Below are 14,736 nucleotides of genomic sequence, written 5' to 3' on the forward strand. Positions count from 1 at the left end.
GATTCACACCCACTTTGGAGTTCTTCTAGCTCCAAAGCCCATTTAATTAATACTGTTCTATATGAAGTGAAAAAAATAGAAGATTTGGTGCCTCATAAAGTATGGGTAAATGAAGAATAGGGAGAAATCACAGATGTTTCCTAGGTTTGGAGTTTGCATGACTAGATTGTGGGGTCACCAATCGCCATGGGATGGTATGAAGAACAGGTTTTGGCAGAAAGATGATAAATTATTATCTCTACTAATAGTCTTGTTGTATTTTGCCAACCTTTTTCCAGAGGAATTTATATATTCTTAGCATAGTAGTATACTGGTATTAAAGAACCCGCCTGCCAGTGCAGGCTGGAGACACAGAAGATGCAAATTCAATTCCTGGGTCAGGAAGATGCCCTGGAGAAGGAAATGGCAACCCACTCCAGTGTTCTTGCCTGGGAAATTCCATGGACAGAGGAGCCTGGTGGGCTGCAGTCCATGGGGTCGCAAAGAGTTGGACACAACTGAGCACACACACATACTGGTATGTGTTGACTGTCTTTCCTGTGTTAATTCATTGTCTTTTTGCTGTTGTTAGCTATTCACATAGCTGTTTATTTATTTACAGTTCAGTGTTTTTTGTAAGCTCTTCCTAAGTTAGATTCCTGGGAAAATTCTCAGATACTAACTTGCTGTTTGAAATGTTGTGATGAGCATTATGTTCTGCCTTAAATTTATATAGTAAATTCGTATGTCTCACTTTGCTTCCAGCTTGTTATGTCTTAAATCCATTGTTTTTGTGGTAGTCACTCAATTGTGTACGACTCTTTGCGACCCATGGACTGTAGCCCACCAGGCTTTTCTGTCCATGGAACTCTTCAGGTAAGATTGTTGGAGTGGGTTGCCATTCCCTTCTCCAGGGGATCTTCCCTACGCAGGGATCGAACCCAGGTCTCCTGCACTGAAAGCAGAGGCTTTACCATCTGAGCCACCATTAGTCATCACCATCTTACTCTGTGAACTAGGTTCCATGCTGACTCCAATTTCTCTGAAATTGTTATAACTGTAAGAAGATTTGATTGGTCATAGAGTCATTATCTAGTACCTCTAAAGTATATTCTGAAGTATATTTATCCATAACCCTTTTTGCTTTAACATTTTAGGCTCTTATTTTGAGCATGGCTGTGCCCACTATAATAGGTCTCAGCTTATGGAAAGAGGTAAGAAAGTTAGATTTTTCATAAGGTTAAAATACATGTTGTTTATAAGGTAGTGATAAATTTTTATGTGTGTGTAGGATACTTATATTGGGACAGTATTTTAATAAAATAAAATGTGATATACTAAATAATACTTAATTTTCTACCAATAGGATCATGATAGAAGAGCTAAAATATTTTTAGAGTGCCATTTTCTATAGTCGAGCGCAGTTTTCTATAGTCTAATATTGTTAGACTATTACAATTGACAAAGGAAATAGCTGAATAAATAGTATTTACTAGTAAAGAGTAAAAAGCATTTTGGCAATCCCAAAATTTAAATGTTTACAAAGTAATATAGATTCTTTACCTTATCGTAATGTAACATGAAATTAATTGCCAGTAAACCTGTGAATTATTTTACTTTACCTGAAATTTATTTGTTTACTTATTTTTTCAGTGTGTATGTGCATGAAAGATACAACTGATGATTAATTGGTGATGCTAAATTTATGTATTGAGTATAGGTAGTAAATTAACCAAACAGTAGATTATTTGGACTGAGAAGAATGAACAAGAAACTAAAAGAAAGTAACGTGATCCATGCCATTTTTTTCTGTGAGAACAGTGTTGTAATATTGTTTGTCACAAGTAGGCCTCTTAGTCTTTGGAAATACTTTGAAACAGCTTTAAAGTTTCTAAATACTTACATACAGGTTTGGGGCATTTTGTTTTGTATTTTAGTTTTTTCCAAGATTAATGACAGAATTAATGGAACTACAAGAATTTTATGACCCAGATACGGTGGAACTTATGACCTGGATAAAGTAAGAACTGAATTGCCCGAGACTATTGTTAAGCTATTAATTAATCATTGCATGCTATTTAATGGATTCAGGGGGCATAACAAGGTAATCCTTTTCCCATGAAACTCATGAATTTTACCCTGTATTTTTAGGGACAGTTTTTAATTAGACATATAATTCTGGTTTTCTAGTTGAACTTGTTTCCATTGAAAGTACAGTATTGATAAGTTGAGATATGAAACTCTAGCTATTAAGCATCTAGAAATGTGGAATAAAAAGGAACCAATGTCCTTTTATTTAGATAGTCAAGAGATGCTTCTTTTAACCAGGGTTGGAGGTGAATGAACGGTGGGTTTATAGTGTTGATAACCAAGGTTAACAAGATTTTTAATTTTGATACGCAGATTTTAAGGTGACAAGAGATGTGCTCTTGGACCTATGCAAGTGGGGAATTGTAATTAAAACACCCTATTCCCTCCCCTAACATATTAATACATACAGAACTAAGGGACCCTCAAAGGGGCATACTGTCAGTGAAAGGATGAACTCAAAATATCCAGCAAGTGGTAGAAAAAGATGGTAAGAAAACATGCTCTTGGTCAAAAATAGTGTTTCCTCTGAATTTGTAGCAGTCCATCTGAATTCACATGTCTGTAGCTTGAAATTATCCTTGTTTAATCCAGGGAACCCTGTATCAAGAAATTAGCATAAAAAGTATTTCTGGGATGGTCTGGAGTACCTAATATAATCCTCAACCCAGGCTACCCAGGATTTCACAAATAAAGGTTAATGGAGTTACAAAACACATGAAGAAACAGTTCAACATAGCAAGACATATTGGTATCATTTATGATAAGTAATAGAACTAGACCTCTAGCAATTTCTGATAATAAAATTTGTTCGTGTCAGGTTTTGCTGCACAGTGGACTCTCACAAAACTTAGTGACTTGCAAACAATAAACATTTGTTATTTTGCACCACTTCCTTGATCAGCTGAGTGGAAGCAATAGGTAGGATTCTTCTGGTCTGCGCCAGTTCATGTGGAACTGGGTAGTCTGGCCTGGCCTCTCTCACACGTCTGGCTGGGTAGTGTCAGCTGAGGGCATGGAATTGACTTAGCCACTTGCTTCTCGTCATCCAGCCCAGGTGAGACTGAGCTCATTCACAAGGTGGTGGTTGTGAGCTCCCTAGAGCAGCATGAGAGGACAAGTCTCAGCGTAAGCGTGTTTGAAGTCTGCTCACACTGTTTGCTGATGTCCTGCTGGCCAAAGCAAGTCACATGATGGAAACTAGAGTTGCCTCCAAGAGCATGACTATGGGTAAAGAATCATTGCAACCATTTTTTACTGCCAGTCTACACCATGAATAGAGACTGATAAATAATATGAAAAATTGTAAACACATAGATAAGCTAATACTTAAAAAAGGAACAAAATACTATCAGAAAAGACCAGGATAAAAGGGAGAAAAAGATTTAAACTATTTCTAGAAATGAAGAATTAATTTTACAGAATAGGTGAATAGAAGTGAGAATTGTTTTTGTTATTCTTAGCTGCTAAGTCGTGTCTGACTCTTTGCGACCTCGTGAACTGCAGCACGCCAGGCTTCTCTCTCCATCACTATCTTCCTGAGTTTCCTCAAACTCACGTCCATTGAGTCGGTGATGCCATCCAGCCATCTCATCTGTCGTCCCCTTCTCCTCCTGCCCTCAATCTTTCCCAGCATCAGGGTCTTTTCCAGTGAGTCAGCTTTTCGCATCAGGTGGCCAAAGTATTGGAACTTCAGCTTCAGCATCAGTCCTTCCAATGAATATTCAGGGTTGGTTTCCTTTAGGATGGACTGGTTGGATCTTCTTGCAGCCCAAGGGACTCTCAAGGGTCTTCTCCAACACCACAGTTCAAAAGTGAGAATAGATCTTATATAAGGTCTCATTATTATGATGATACCTCTTGTATGTATAAAGATTATTATTTTAGATCATCCTTAACTACTGCCCATTAATATTTTTTTGTGAATTGTATTTACCTTTGTGGAACACTGACTGTATAGCCTTCCGTTGTTAACAAAAGAGAAAGTCACTTTTACATGTATGATTTACCACAGTATTTTCAAAAACAGCAAAGGCCTAAACATGGGACCTTTTACATCAAATGATTGGGCATTTATGTTACTGTGATGTGATTTTTCTGTTTCATTTTTGTTTCCCCATTACCAGGCGCTCCTTGAGGACACTGGCTGTGTCCTCTTTACTTTCAGAGCTTGACACAGAAGGTGGATGCTGAAAGTTGAATACAGGGAGGAAATAAATAAGTCAGGACATTAGAGCAGCCCTTTGGGATCTGTCTTGTGGGGGCATCTATCTGGGACTTTGGAGTTATGATTTAGAGAAGAGAAGTCCTTCATGTGTTAACTGGAGACAGACACATGGGTGAAGGCAGGGAAGGAGCAGGAGGATAGGTGCATCTAGAAGGAGCTGGGTTATGGTGGTTAGTATTTGGCAAAGATGAATTTGAGAATTCACAGCATCACCACTGAACTGTCACTGTCCCATTACCTTGCATTATCTCCACCTGACCTAGATGGCAATACATGTGTTTATCCTCTCCCCTGCTCTGCTTGAAAGCAGTGACCTTGTCCTCCCACCTCTCTTTTTAAAATATTTACCTTTAGCACTCCAGAGAATTTCTGGCACATAATAGCTGCTCTTTTTTTTTTTTTAAATGAATCCAAAAATGAAATGAAAGTAAAACTGACATTAAAACTTAAGTGTAAAATCCATTTTAAGTTGCTTGGTATTTCAGAATTGATATAAATCGGTGAACTAAATAGTATACTTACCTTTTCAGTGTGTGAATCTTTGTGGTTCTTTGCAGAAGGCAAGCTCCAGTTGCAGCTGTGTTTGCAGGAAGTCCGCAATTAATGGGTGTGATTAAATTATGCACCGGATGGATGGTGACAAGCTTGCCTCTTTACAATGATGATGATCTTCTCAAGAGAAATGAAAACGTAAGGCATTTTATATTCTACATTGGGATCTTTTTTATATGACTTTTTAGTATAGTTTTATAATGATGTATATGTTCCTTGCGTTAGCTAGGAAAATCCAGACAATTTTGGAAGAGTTAATTAGTTTTAATTTTTTAAAAAGCTGTATGGTACATTTAACCAAGAGGGACCAACATATTCATAAAAGAATATGAAGTTCTTTTATGAAAAGTACTGACATGTTTCTAGGAGAAACATTTCATCTCCCACAAGGCTCCAAGGGACTAATGTGTAATAGTTTACAAAGGGAAACATTCTCTTTGAGAATATCATTGTTCTCAATCAAACTGTTGAAGGAAGGCTTCCAGTTAATGTCTTTATACACTTTGTATTTCTAAGCCAAAATTCTGTTATTGCTCATAAAGCACTGATTTAGTTTTCAGTATGGGCCGTTGTTAATAACTTAGTATATATAACATTTGTGTGGTATCTAATTGCTTCTCTTTCAGAGAATTTATAATTTTGAATGTTTGGTTTGGATGTAAATGTAACTTCATATCTGAAGGTAATGACCAATTGAACCTGAGTTCTAAATATTCTGTTTTTCAATTGGAGAGAATTTCACATAGTTTTTAAGTATACTCTATGCTAAGTAGGAAGTATACCAGTATAGAAGTTAGACTGTAATACAGAGGTTAGACTCTAAGAATCTAGACTCTAGAATTAGAGTATCTGGACTCAAATGATACCTCTGCCATGTACTAGCTTTGTGACCTTGAACAAGTTTCTGAATCTGGAAATAATAGTTCTGACCCTCTACTTAGGAGAATTAAATAAGATAATATACTCTGTCTGAAACAGTAAAATTTAAATGTTAGCTATTATTATAATTAGGTACTATTAATATTATAATTCTTTGTGTACACACACATTCACATACAATCATAGAAAGTACAGAGAGTTCAAAAGCAGAAGCACGTCAGTTCTGCCTACAGAAATCCAAGTCTTCATAAAGGGCATTCCTTTGATCGCAGATTTGAAAGATGACTTAGAAACTTGTTTGGAAAAAGAATAGAATGATTCCAGATTGAAAAAGTCACAAGAGCCATGAAATTTGTTTGGCTAGAAAATAAGAGGCCAAATTCTGAAGGACCTGGAAGGTCATACTTAAGAATTTAGACTTACCCTCAAGGCATTTGGGAGTTATCAAAGACCTTTTATAAACCTAGGAGTGGAATGCTTGGGAGTTATTAAGGTCAAAGAACAGTTGAAGCAAGGGAGAGGTCAGAGATGGGGAGGTCTACCTGGGAGTGATTTATCTAAGACAACAGCCACCTCTGATTAATATTTGCTGCACTTGGAAAGGCAGAGCTGCTTAGAAGATATATCACAGCATATTCCTAAACTTAGTGTATGTTCAGTCGCTCAGTCGTGTCTGACTTTGCAGCCCCATGGACTGAGGCCTGCCAGGCTCCTCTGTCCATGGAATTTTTCCAGGCAAGAATACTGGAGTGGGTTGCCATTTCCTACTCCAGGGATCAAACCTGCGTCTCTTAGGTCTCCTGTATTGACAGGCAGATTCTTTACCACTAGTGCCACCTGGGAGCTCCTTCCTAAACTTTATTTTTTTTAACAATTTTGATGGTTTTTTAACTTCTAATATAGAATTTCAGAATCACAATGTAATTAGGTCAGAGTTCTAATTACATTCTAGTTAAATTTAAACACTTTAGAGTTTTCAATTTTATATGAATAGGAACCAATTTTTTCCCAAAATCTTCATCTTTCTCTGTGGTGTCTAGTACATAGCAAAGTACTGAATAAATTTGTTTTTAAATTAAAATTCAAATTGAAGTCCATAAATGAGATCATATCATTTGAATAGACACCACAATCTATAATTCATAATGTGACTAATCTTTGTATAATCTCCTAGGCCAGTGATTCTCACACTTGGAATGACAGTGCCCCCAGAGGACATTTGGCCATGTCTGGAGACATTTTCTGTTGTTACAGCTGGAAGAGGGGTTCTACAGGCACCTAGAGGGTAGAGACCAGGGAATGCCTAAACATCCTTCAGTGTGCAGAACGGCCTCCATTTGGTCCCAACGAAGAATTATGTGGTTCAAAATGTTAATAGCACTGAGGTTGAGAAATCGCACACTAGTCTAACAGTAATGTTATTGCCATTGCATCAAAGTCCCTTTTTTTTTTTTTACATGCCCCAGTAGTATGTTACAGTTTCCCCAGACTTGAAAATAAATAAAAATGTATATAAAATACACAAATAAGTATAAACTGGATAGGATAGAACTATTCACATGAACTTACTTAGCAGGTGAAGTGAGTGAGAAACTCCCTCTTGATGTAGTCACATTCTGTATCCCACAGATTGAGTATCTGTCATGTCAGTGGACATTGGACCTGAAGTGGCTGCATAGACAGCAACCAAAACATGTCGTCAGCAGCTGCTGAATATCCTGCAGATAGACTGGGATCTTGTCCAGTGTAGATTACAAACCTCAGGATTTTCAGGACATTCTGTGATACTTTTGGCCGAACTTTTATGGCTTTTCCAAGTTTAGCATTTCAGAAAAACTGAAAAAAATGTGTTATCTATTGTAATAAGATCCAGAGCTTATTATCTAATAAGGTCACCAAAATGATAATGAAAAACACCATGTAATCAAGGCATGGGTTTTAAGCATGCCTATTCTTTCAGTATTGTGACAAGGGTCAAATTATTTTTTACCTCATTGACTTTATCTCATGTATAAAATGAGTATTAAATACTTTGACACATGGTAATAAAAATATTAAAGGAACTAATAAAAAGACCACCTAATTAAAAAATGGACAAAGGCCATTTGCAACAACATAGATAAACATTGAGGGCATTATGCTAAGTGAAGTAAGTCAGAAAAAGACAAATACTGTATGATATCACTTATTTATGGAATCTAAGAAAGCTCATAGAACAGAAGAGTTGCGGTTGCCAGGGTTGAGAGGCCTCGAGAAATGAGGACATATTGGTCAGAGAGTACAAACTTCTAGTTATAAGATGAATAAATTCTAGGGATCTAATGTACAGCACGGTGACTGTAGTTAATAATACTGTATTGTAGATTTGAAAGCTGCTGGGAATAGATCTTAGATGTTTTCCCCACACACAAAAAAAACGGTGATTACATAACATGCTGCAAATATTAGCTAAAGCTACGGTGCTAAATTGTTTTGCAGCATATGAGCTTATCAAATAAACATGTTGTACACCTTAAACTCATACACAATACTGTATGTCAATTATATCTCAATAGCATTGGAGGAAAATGGACAAAGAACTTGAATGGATATTTCTCTAAAGAAGATATGCAAGTAGCCAAGAGCAGATGAACATAAGCTTCCTGAGGACAGGAATCAAGTCTTAGTGAATATCTTTATTTTCCACAGATAGTACTAAGAACATAGTAGATGCTCAGTGGATAAGTTTGATAAATAGAAGTTTTAAATGTCTTTTAAAATTGTTGTTTTAATTATTTTCTTTCAGATCTATCAAATCTATTCAAAGCGATCTGCTGAGGATATTTATAAAATACTGACATCGTACAAGGCTAGTTACCTAATAGTAGAAGATGCTATCTGCAATGAAGTGGGAACCACGAGAGGCTGTCGGGTTAAAGATTTATTAGACATTGCAAATGGCCATGTAAGTAACCATTTGTAAAGTTTTAACTATTTTTTTGAGAAAATTGACTTTATTTAAACTTGTAATAGTATCTTCAAACTTTATTTTTTGGAACTTAACTAAGAATATAATTAAAAATTATGTAACAGTGTGTACGTGACCGACACAGTCATGACTGACTCTTTGCAACCCCGTGGACTGTAGCCTTCCAGGCTCCTCCATGGGATTTCCAGGCAAGAATACTGTGGGTTGCCGTTTCCTTCTCTAAAGATGTAACAGTGGGGGAACTTATTAAAAGTAGTTTGAAGTGTTTTTGCAACATACAAAAGAAAAGTTGGACAGTTTTGCAAAAAAAAAAATTTTATCAATACCTGGACTCATTAGTTGCCTGTACTTGTACATCTTCTACATCTATGAACAAAAGATAATTTGTTTTGAATTATGATTTTATTTTAACATTGTAATATAAAGAGCAGCTATTTGTTATATTCTTATGTTGAGAAATTTCTTATAATTTGATTCATACCTAGAAAAATTGTTTATTAAATTTACATAGTCTTGTACATTGAGCCCCTATTATCCACAAAATTAGTGTATTCAGAGCTACTTTAGTTGTTAGGATTTAACTGTATTTTCAGTTTTCATTGATTTTGCTATTTTACCAAGCTGGGTTAATTCTCAGCCTGCAGTGTATGTACTGTATGAGTTCAGTTCAGTTCAGTCGCTCACTCGTGTCCAACTCTTTGCGACCCCATGAATCGCAGCACGCCAGGCCTCCCTGTCCATCACCAACTCCCGGAGTCCACCCAAATCCATGTCCATCGAGTCGGTGATGCCATCCAGCCATCTCATCCTCTGTTATCCCCTTCTCCTCCTGCCCCCAATCCTTCCCAGCATCGGGGTCTTTTCCAATGAGTCAACACTTCGCATGAGGTGGCCAAAGTATTGGAGTTTCAGCCTCAACATCAGTCCTTCCAATGAACACCCAGGACTGATCTCCTTTAGGATGGACTGGTTGGATCTTCTTACAGTCCAAGGGACTCTCAAGAGTCTTCTCCAACACCACAGTTCAAAAGCATCTATTCTTCGGCGCTCAGCTTTCTTCACCGTCCAACTCTCACATCCATACATGACTACTGGAAAAACCATAGCCTTGACTAGACGGACCTTTGTTGGCAAAGTAATGTCTCTGCTTTTAAATATGCTATCTAGGTTGGTCATAACCTTCCTTCCAAGGAGTAAGCGTTTTTTAATTTCATGGCTGCAATCACCATCAGCAGTGATTTTGGAGCCCAAAAAAATAAAGTCTGACACTGTTTCCACTGTTTGCCCATCTATTTCCCATGAAGTGATGGGACCAGATGCCATGATCTTAGTTTTCTGAATGTTGACCTTTAAGCCAACTTTTTCACTCTCCTCTTTCACCTTCATCAAGAGGCTCTTTAGTTCTTCTTCACTTTCTGCCATAAGGGTGGTGTCATCTGCATATCTGAGGTTATTGATACTTCTCCTGGCAGTCTTGATTCCAGCTTGTGTTCCTTCCAGCCCAGCATTTCTCATGATGTACTCTGCATAGAAGTTAAATAAGCAGGGTGACAATATACAGCCTTGACGTACTCCTTTTCCTATTTGGAACCAGTCTGTTGTTCCATGTCCAGTTCTGACTGTTGCTTCCTGACCTGCATACAGGTTTCTCAAGAGACAGGTCAGATGGTCTGGTATTCCCATCTCTTTCAGAATTTTCCACAGTTTATTGTGATCCACACAGTCAAAGGCTTTGGCATAGTCAATAAAGCAGAAATAGATGTTTTTCTGGAACTCTCTTGCTTTTTCAATGATCCAGCGGATGTTGGCAATTTGATCTCTGGTTCCTCTGCCTTTTCTAAAACTAGCTTGAACATCTGGAAGTTCATGGTTCACGTATTGTTGAAGCCTAGCTTGGAGAATTTTGAGCATTACTTTACTAGCATGTGAGATGAGTGCAACTGTGCGGTAGTTTGAGCATTCTTTGGCATTGCCTTTCTTTGGGATTGGAACAAAAACTGACCTTTTCCAGTCCTGCGGCCACTGCTGAGTTTTCCACATTTGCTGGCATATTGAGTGCAGCACTTTCACAGCATCATCGTTGAGGATTTGAAATAGCTCAGCGGGAATTCCATCACTTCCACTAGCTTTGTTCATAGTGATGCTTCGTAAGGCCCACTTGACTTCACATTCCAGGATGTCTGGCTCTAGGTGAGTGATCACACTATCGTGATTATCTTGGTCCTGAAGATCTTTTTTGTACAGTTCTTCTGTGTATTCTTGCCACCTCTTCTTAATATCTTCTGCTTCTGTTAGGTCCGTACCATTTCTGTCCTTTATCGAGCCCATCTTTGCATGAAATGTTCCCTTGATATCTCTAATTTTCTTGAAGAGATCTCGAGTCTTTCCCTATCTGTTGTTTTCTTCTATTTCTTTGCATTGATCACTGAGGAAGGGACCTGGCAACTAAGACTGACAGGGGAGTTTGTTAATATTTAGTAATTAGTGTTTGTATATGTGGTAATTAGGCACTAGAAAGGGTACCTTTACTCCTGGGAAAGTTGGAGGTGGAGGATCTTAAAGTTTAGTAGGTCATTCTTATTTAGATTGCATATTCTATTCAGACTGCAGCCAAGACTTCTGTCTCTTCCTAATTAAAAAGCTTTGTCATAATCATCCCAGACCAGTTTGGGGGTGAGAAATTAGTATGTTGCTTTGGGGAGGTTTTTGGCCATGCTGCTAGGCATGTGGGATCTTAGTTCCCCACATACCAAACCTGCGCCCTTGCCAGGAGAGTCTAGAGAAATTACATGACCTCTTAATCTTATAAACTTATTCTGTTTTCTGCTGCATGTATTTTGAATTTTCTCTCTTGGTACTTGATGTCTGTGATCTTTGACTTAATTGGTGACAAAATGCAATTTTATTAAACATCAGGTATTTGGTAATAAGAGTAGGCGATGGCAACAGACTCCAGTATCCTTGCCTGAAAAATCCCATGGACAGAGGAGCCTGGCAGGCAACAGTCCGAGGGGTCGCAAAGAGTCAGACACGACTGAGCGACTGAGCACACACACAGTTAGTAATTACTGCTGTACTGCTGTCTACTGTCTAGAGTTTTATTCTGCTCTTGGACACCCTTTTGCTCCGTTTTGAAGGTCAGGTTATGTCTTTCATGTAATTCCAAGCACGGGCTTAAAGCTGATCTCTTCTTTTATTCTTAAAGTTGATTCTCGGACATCTCTCCAAGGCATTAGAATAATATTTAGTGTTTTTATTGTAGAAAACTCTTTGAGCTAACTAAGCTATCTTAGTGAACCTCATTAAAGTGAAAATGTAAAGGATTTACTGATTAGTCACAGAAACTTTCTATTGTGAGTCAGTCCTGCACAAGGAGAAGAACATGAACATACTATTAAGAATATGTCTCATTTCTCAGCTTTGGTAGGCTCCGTAAGATTCTTCAGAAGAATGATAATAGGCTATGGAGACATAGCCTTCTAAATTTTAGGATTAAATCTTTTAAAAATTGGAAAACACTTAATGCTGGTTTCTCAGTCTCAGTGAGAAAATTCAAGAATTTCGTGAAAATGGTAACTCTTATGAAGGGGCTTTTATTTGCTGAACAATATGAGATGTTTGCTAACCAATGTGAGATACTCCATATTTAACAAAAATATATATTATATATAAATATAGTCACTTGTATCTTGATTTCAGTTCTCCTGTAACCTTTTTAACATTATGTTTCATATCATTTGATAGGTGGTTTGTGAAGAAGGTGACAAGTTAACCTACTCAAAACATGGACGATTTTGTCATGAGGTCAAAATTAACTATTCTCCCTATGTGAATTATTTCACAAGAGTATACTGGAACAGATCCTACTTTGTATATAAAATCAACACTGTGATATCCTTTCAGTCTTGAAAAATCACAGAGCCTTCATTTCAAAGACTTACATACCACCTGAAGTAAAATGCAATTTTCTTCTACCTACATGGTGTCTTTTGGAAATCAGTGTGGACATTGAAATGTTGCTGCTGATTTTCCCTCCTGCTGTTAACTGGATCTAGAGTTCTGTGGGGGAAAGAAGATCAAACATTACTGTCCTTCGTAAAATGTCAAACCTGCCACTCTGCAGTATTCCAGCCAGATGTTTTCCTTATTGCTATGATTTTACCTTCCAAACTGTTGTAAAATTTTCCTCATAAATCTTCTTTCCATCATAACATTAGTCTTGAATTTGAATATGTTCAAGGTCAGAGTATGTCTCAAACATAACATTTAACAAATACTTAATGTGATATAGTTATAGAATAGAAGGAAAGAATTATCCTTACCCTCAAGTCAGTTTCTGAAGGTTTTTCATGATGTATAATAGAGCTGAAATAAAAAACTAATTTAAATGTTCACTGAGAATTTGTGGCATTTAAATTAAAATGGAAATTATATAAAGGAAAGTGATTTTTAAGGATATACATTAAGATATATCCAGATTTTCCATGATATAGCTCTCATCATCTGCTGCTTATATGTGAGCACTTTCTTAATAATTAGTGATTGATATTGCATTTCACTACATTATGACTATTAAGTGGTTAGTTTTCTTTACCTATGCCCATAAATTTGATACCAACTTAATCATGATAAAACAGTTAACTCTTGTTACCTATGTATTTTTTAAAACAGACATTTAAAAGAATGTTGCTTTAAATTAAAAAATAAAAAAAAGAACGTTCGAGTTTTTTAAAAATATGGATATGGAGTATGTAATCTATTCACGTGTTTTCTATTGAAGTATGAAGTAAAAACTTAAATCTTTATCAGAATGAGAGTATGTCCACTAAAGTGAGCAGCAACTTCTGGAGATAGGTGTAGATGCTGTTCAACATGCCTCTGCATAGAGAAGCATTTGTGATAAAACACAAGGGCTGTTCCTTGTGAAATGGTGATACGGTTTTCAACGTTAAGAACGAAATGACAGTTATCATAAAATTCACAGCACAGTTCCACAGTCTGTGTTCCTTTTCATATTTTTAATTATATTTAAAAGAAATTCTAAAATGACTAATTTGGCCTTATAAAGAGTTTCAGGATGGGTGTATCACTTTAATAAGATGGGATGCATGTTTAGTTTTACCTTATACACCTGATAAATGAACAGATTTAAAATTTTTTCACTGGTTAGAGTGCTGCAGAAATTTCAGTTTCATCACTCTAAATTACTATATTAGAAAGGAGCATCTTTCCATTATCTTTATGTTCTGTAATATATCTTTTAAAAGTACAAGAGCTCGTGCATTCTTAGACTAACTCAGATGTTTTATTTTTTTGGAGCTTAAGAATTGTTTGATGGCAGTATCATATGTCTGGTGCATTAGTTTTATTGGTTCTCCTGTCATGTTTTTATGTAATGTTTAGCAATTATATTAAGATAGCTACAGGCAGGCTATTTCAGCTTCTCTGTACATCTTAATAGTGAGTCACTAGTATTTAGCTTCAAGCCTTATAAAAATATTGCCATAGTTACCTAAGTACGCAGTGTACAGAAGTACATGGTAGTACTTATGATTAGACGCAGCATGTAAAACAATGTAAATGAAAAGATGGCTTGCATATTTTGAAAGGGAAATAGAACAACCTACTTTCTATGTAGCATGAAATATTTAACTGAATTTTTACTGATTTATTTTATGATCAAATACGCTGAATTTTGATTATTGTGTGTTTTTTGTTTTTGACATGTTGGTAAGTTGCTTTTGCTTCTGTCAATTTATTTCTTAAATAAATAGGTTTGGAGCAGCTTTTAATTGAATTTTTAAATAATGAATTTTTCATTTAGCATCAGTTGAAAAGAAAAATGTGAGCTTTATTATAGAAATAATAATACTGGGTATGGAAGGTAAGCTTATTTGCTTCTATTTTAGCTGTAGTTAAAACAATAGTGCTAGAAAACTTGAGCATTTAATTAATTTCCTTGTTTGTAGAGTAACAAATGATTAAGAATTCTGCAAATAATTCTATTTAGGTTAGGTTTGACAGTAGAGGTCTACTGTGAAAG

General features: G+C 36.4%; 1 protein-coding gene across 5 annotated transcripts in view; it reads left to right on the forward strand.

Moving 5' to 3' along the window:
- Window positions 1-14,485, forward strand: part of DPY19L4 (dpy-19 like 4) — a 59,932-nt gene extending 45,447 nt beyond the window's left edge. For 4 of the 5 annotated variants that reach the window (XM_081496979.1, XM_081496981.1, XM_081496978.1 and 1 more), the window contains 5 exons: window positions 1,137-1,193; window positions 1,917-1,999; window positions 4,852-4,984; window positions 8,511-8,669; window positions 12,438-14,485. In XM_081496979.1, the coding sequence (XP_081353105.1) occupies window positions 1,137-1,193; window positions 1,917-1,999; window positions 4,852-4,984; window positions 8,511-8,669; window positions 12,438-12,602 (597 nt within the window). In that variant the 3' untranslated portion in view covers window positions 12,603-14,485. Of the gene's footprint in view, window positions 1-1,136; window positions 1,194-1,916; window positions 2,000-3,119; window positions 3,371-4,851; window positions 4,985-8,510; window positions 8,670-12,437 lie in introns of those variants that run through there. The other variant, XM_081496983.1, reaches the window with a different exon arrangement.
- The last annotated feature ends 251 nt before the right edge of the window (window positions 14,486-14,736 follow it).

The sequence above is a fragment of the Giraffa tippelskirchi genome, chromosome 6 (genome assembly GCF_054371585.1).
Source record: "Giraffa tippelskirchi isolate mGirTip1 chromosome 6, T2T-mGirTip1v1.2.pri, whole genome shotgun sequence".
Taxonomy (NCBI): domain Eukaryota; kingdom Metazoa; phylum Chordata; class Mammalia; order Artiodactyla; family Giraffidae; genus Giraffa; species Giraffa tippelskirchi.